The sequence below is a fragment of the Apis dorsata genome, unplaced genomic scaffold (genome assembly GCF_000469605.1).
Source record: "Apis dorsata unplaced genomic scaffold, Apis dorsata 1.3 scaffold_291, whole genome shotgun sequence".
Taxonomy (NCBI): Eukaryota; Metazoa; Arthropoda; class Insecta; order Hymenoptera; family Apidae; genus Apis; species Apis dorsata.
Window position 1 is genome coordinate 505,288 of NW_006263566.1, and position 336 is coordinate 505,623.

The 336-nt window shown below is 45.5% G+C and overlaps 1 protein-coding gene across 3 annotated transcripts in view; it reads left to right on the plus strand.

Annotated features, from left to right (window-relative positions):
* Nucleotides 1–336, plus strand: part of LOC102678073 (potassium/sodium hyperpolarization-activated cyclic nucleotide-gated channel 3) — a 191,080-nt gene that overhangs the window by 100,880 nt on the left and 89,864 nt on the right. For all 3 annotated transcript variants that reach the window (XM_031511085.1, XM_031511083.1, XM_031511084.1), the window contains exon 4: nt 1–287. This exon is cut by the window's left edge and continues 3 nt beyond it. In XM_031511085.1, coding sequence (XP_031366945.1) covers nt 1–287 — 287 coding nt within the window. The remainder of the gene's footprint in view (nt 288–336) is intronic.

Genomic DNA, 336 nt, shown 5'->3' on the forward strand with positions numbered 1-336 from the left:
TACGGGGGTCAGTTTGCACACTAGCAGCACAGAATCCGTTCGTTCACCCCATCACCACCTCAGCCAGCAACAGGGCGGCAATAATAACAATAACAACAACAACAACAACCATAACAACAATAATAACTGCCACGCCGGTAATAACCCCGCCGCGAACAATCATCCACGGCTTAACAAAGATGACAGCATCAAGATCAGCATCGAGAACACGAACACTTGCACGGACAGCCTCGTCACTGCTCTAGACGACGAGACATTGCTCATCACCGATTTCGTGGCCGACACAGGTGAGTAGTTTTCATTTTTTTTTTAATTCCTTTGTTCTTTTTTTTTTTT